General features: G+C 36.8%; 1 protein-coding gene across 1 annotated transcript; it reads right to left on the bottom strand.

Annotated features, from left to right (window-relative positions):
• Positions 1-1892: 1892 nt before the first annotated feature.
• LOC117424817 (large ribosomal subunit protein P1-like) lies at positions 1893-3086 on the bottom strand. The gene is made up of 2 exons (XM_034041526.1): positions 3072-3086; positions 1893-2207 (listed from the first exon to the last, which is right to left on the bottom strand). The coding sequence occupies exons 1-2, from the start codon at positions 3084-3086 to the stop codon at positions 1893-1895; spliced, it is 330 nt and encodes a 109-aa protein (XP_033897417.1).
• Between the last annotated feature and the right edge of the window lie 1845 nt (positions 3087-4931).

The following is a 4931-nucleotide window of genomic DNA, read 5'->3' as shown; positions in this document are numbered from 1 at the left end:
TAAACCCAGACTCCACTTCACCATTGTACACGAATAAACCTGTAAATCACCACTTTCACTACGAGCACTCACTATGGACTCGTGACCATGTTGTGTTGTGTTTGTGTGTGTCTTGTTTAGTGTATTATTATTTTGGGACGGAACCCCACGGTTTGCCTGAGTGATACACATCATTGTGTAGAGCCAGGTATTATCATTACTTCCTGATAGACACTGTCTTGTGTCTATCATTCCTGAGCACTGCATCACCACTGCACCTGTGTGCTACAAACCACTTTGCCACAGGTTGTAAGTAAACTTTTAAAAATGATACATTGCAAATGAACTGTACTTGTCCTATTCTGATCAGGGGCATTTTTAAACCACAAAAGCAAGGCCTCCTCAACATTAGTGTATTGAGCAAATTGGAAACTCTGATGACTTGCATCTAATTTGCTGTTCACAGGCCTGAATTATATCCTGTTTTTTCAGAATGGTTGAGAAAGTGTTCGGGACAATGTACGGTGGTGCATTATCCACCGCTTTCAACACCTCCGCGTTTGTCTGCAAGGATCATTCAAGTTTTTTGCGCTGGTCACTCATTTCTATGCTTCATGGAAATGGCATTGATGTGTGAGCACTACAGTAACTCAAATGACATCATAGGATCAGTAGTCTCAAAACAGCACTAAAATATGTTAGAGGCATTAATACATTCCACAATATGTTCGAACTATGGGAATTAGTAATGGTAAGTGAATTTATATTAAGTGACTGCTGAATTTGGCCAGGACCATGTAGAAAATTCATAGTATCAGGAAATGTGTTAAATATGAGTTTGTTTTAATGAGAATTGGCTGTATATGATGCTTTAGAGTGTGAAGGTGTAACACTGTAAAGCATTCCTCACGCTTTCTTTGCTGGACATAGAGAGTTCCTTACCAGTTAGAATTTCCACTGTGCCAGAACTGCTTTGGCTGAAAGAGCTATACCAATGATCAGGAAGTTCTTAAAGAGCCATTGAAACAAATAAAAAAAAAACAACACAAACTAAAAAAGGCTCTTAACCCTATTATTTGTGTGCTTTGCATTCTGACTTGGTTCTACAAAAAACTGCTGAATGCCCAGCCTTCATCTCCAAATCAGAAAAAGCCATATTGTGTAGCTCAACGAGCCATGCATGCTCATAGAGCAGGGATATCCAATCACAGTCCTGAAGGGCCATTCCACTCCAGGTTTAACAAGTCAAATTAGATAATTAACTACTTCATGGTCTGGATGGAGGTTTAACTGGTTTAATTAAACAATTTAGAACAGGTTTTGTGCAAAGACCAAAGGAGTGGAAGGACCAACTTTGATCAGCCATGCTCTGAATGAGCCATACCTTGAATGAGACTGGTCAATAACATTGAGGACAGGGCCTCACTGTAGCATTGTTCCTTTTTTAGTTTGTAATCAAAATTTGGCAGACAAATATAGTTAATTTAGGAAAAATTGTTAAAGTACATTGAGTGCCTCAGTTTGAAACCCTGACTCTTAGTTTCCCCTCAACCTCTATTTTGTATCAGTCAAAAGAGTGAGGTTTTGGATTTAAAAAATCAAGATCATTCCAAAAAGAGAACCTGTTCCGGGTTTCATAGCTGGCCTTAGAAAACAATACCAAGCCTTTGGTGTCTCAGCTGAAACAATAGAAAGGAAAGTATGAAACTCAAATATTTAAACAAAGGAGTGGTCTTCCAGTTGGACATCATATCACTTTTCTGCTACCCCCCCCCCCCCAAGACCATAATGAGCAGTGGAATGTGTTTTCAGAGAAAGAAAGAAAAAAATCATAATAGTCCTGAGGTTCAAGTCTTACATGTTTTCATTATTATTATCTTTATTAGTTGTATTCGTATTGCCCAAAAAGGAGGTTAGTCAAACAGACCAAAGACCATGTCATCATCAGACTGCTGAGACTCTTTCTTCTTCTCCTCCGCTTTCTGAGCTGGGGCACTTGCAGCCAGGGCTCCTCCAGCAGGGGCAGCACCATCAGGGGTGGCTCCTCCAGCACCAACATTGCAGATCAGGCTGCCAAAGTCCACGCTGCCAAGGGTCTTGGCAAACAGATCGTGCCAGAAAGGCTTGACCAACACACCAGCAGCCTTGATGAGGGTATTGATCTTGTCCACGGTGACGGTGACTTCATCATTGTGGAGAGCACTAGTCACCGGATTCAAAGGCCTTAGCTTCAGATGAAGGACCGAGCACGTAGACACACATGGTAAAAAAGAATTATCCTATAAACTAAAGTCTTTGTCATTAACTGTCACTACACATGAAAACATTCTTAATAGTATTTTATAATAGTTTCTTAATACTGTGATAGCTGCTTAATATTTATTATCAACACTTGTTTCTTAATTTGTAATAAATTAATTAATTCTACGAGTTAAAGTTCATTTTAGTCTGTTACAATAATAATAATAATAATAATAATAATAATAATAATAATAATAATATACTAACTCTGTATGAGGCTGCAATTGCATTTCAGGGTATAACAGACTTAGCTGAGTATACATTATTATTTGTAGTAGCAGTAGTACTCATAGCAGTCGTAGTAGTATCATCCTTTTTCATAACAACAAGTGACAATGTCTAGAATAACACTAGAATCAAACATGGTACACTATATAAACACACAACTATTCAAGCACATTTAATAAAAATTGCAGTTCAATAAGACAGCAACCCAGCCTGTCATGAAAGAACAGTTGTTGTGATACTTTAAATAAAAAGTACAGCCTTGAAGATACACTGGTGGATGCAGACATCAAACTTGTGACAGCTGATCTTGATGTCTATCTCATGTTATATAAAACCATTGCTTTCTATAAGACACCAAAGACATTCAGTATACAGTCAAGGCAGTAAATGTATAGGACTGTAGTTTTCCAGATGTATCCAAATGAGGAGCACTGTTTTTAATTCAATATAAGAAATCATTTACAAACATATTTGTATTAATGTCCTACAGTATTTATTATATTTTTCACGCTTCATCCCACACACTTACTGTATATAACCTAAAAATGACATAAATCTCAAACCTTAGCATTGGTCATCTTATGTTTATAATGGGACGCAAAATTGTCCTTGAATTTTGGTGTTTTCCCATAGACAGTAATGAAAAAAAATGTATTTTCCAAAAAAAAAAAAAAAACAGGGAAATTATGAATGTTTATTTAAATAAATAAAATAAAAGTACAATATTTTCATGGATATAACAAACTGCAATGAAACACCTTAAATGATATTTTTAATAATACATTTATTTTAGAATAAAAACATAGTTGTTCTAATAAGAAAGACTTGTTTTTACTTATTTTCTTTGATCATTTGTCTCAGTGCAACAAAATATTTAATCTTAAACGTGTTTAGCTTGAGTTACAGCCAGACTTCCAGTGGTAAATGCCTGCAACCCTACCTGCTATATAGCACACACTTCCTCTTTGTGTGGATCTCAGGAAGCTAGTCCCAGTGGGGTAGGTGAGTCTGCTGAAAGTGTCAGAAGTTTCGGATGTGACAAAAAACTGGGTTTATTTTTTGTACCTTTCTGCAAAATTGGTCAGAAATATTTGTTTCATCAAGGTAACAAAATACTGGAAAAACATTTGTATGGCGACACAGCCCAAAACAAACTTCTAATAAATGTCTTATTTACTTTTGAGAAGTGGAGTATTCCACTTTTTCATACTTTATAAAATAATTGTATTTGTTGGCACCATAATAACTATTTGCTGTTATTTTGTATTTAATCCAGGTAATTAATTTATAAATTCAAACTTAATCATAACATCTGAATACAAATGTATTCCACTTGTATCTGGTATTTTTGGCTGTCATCAATCTCAACTATGTGATTTTTATTATGTATTCATTTAAAGAAAATAGAGTACCTAGTTATTGTTCCCCTCAGTTAAGCAACTCCTCAGAATAGCCCTTAACAGATGTCAGCAAGTTACCGGTTCCTGGAGGACAAAGGCCAGCCCTGTAGGTGTGTACTTGATTTCACTGAGTATGTAGCCAGTAAGGGTCGCTGTAGGTGAATCAGTCCCTACCGGTTACTCAGTTCCGGATGAATTTTTTTTCTCTAATACGTTGGATCACCAGAGCCAATGCAACACTCTGTGAAATCCCCAGTGAAGATTTACAACTTCATACAGCCAGAACACAAATCTGCACACACCCACACTCACGCCTTACCTGGTGAGCCAATCAGGGACCTCAGGGATCAAAAGGTTTTTATTAAAAACGAATCCAGGTTTACATTTTATACTAGGATGGAGACTTTAAAGAAGTGAACATAAAGTGTATCTTTACTACTCAAACCCACTTGAGTCAATACTGCAGTAAAACACAGTGTATGTATTGTTCTTGTTTTAATGTTTATCGGCTCAAATTCTACTGTGCAGCCAGAGACTGCAGAAATGCATGTTTCTCTGATGCACAACCTGGTGCTGAAATCCAGAAGACAATCTGGCTGCCAAGAAATGTAATTCATTTACCATGTCTGTGCCAGGTACAGCAGGTACAGTGCTTGGCTCACTTCCTCTCAAGGAAGTATTTCAGCACTGTGCTAATTAACTGTTCAGATCCCAGGGTGCTGCATCTAAATAGTTTAATTGCTAGGTTAAATGACCCCATCAGAAAAGAATGCAGAACATGGTGTAAAGCATAGAAAGAATGTGTGAGGACAGTTTAATGGATGCAGTGTGAATACAACTGAATGCTCACCACCCATTCCATTCACCTGTCCACATATCCAGTTATGTATTGTCAGTTGCAGTAGTTAAATAAATAAAAACATCTTCTATCTCATAAGGCCATAAGGTTATGGCATGTAAATTTGTTATTAACATGCCCAGTAAAAATTATGAATATCCTTTTTTATGTCCAGAAACTCCTTT

This window comes from Acipenser ruthenus, chromosome 19, assembly GCF_902713425.1.
Source record: "Acipenser ruthenus chromosome 19, fAciRut3.2 maternal haplotype, whole genome shotgun sequence".
In the NCBI taxonomy this organism is placed as follows: Eukaryota; Metazoa; Chordata; class Actinopteri; order Acipenseriformes; family Acipenseridae; genus Acipenser; species Acipenser ruthenus.
This window is presented reverse-complemented; position numbering and strand designations above follow the sequence as displayed.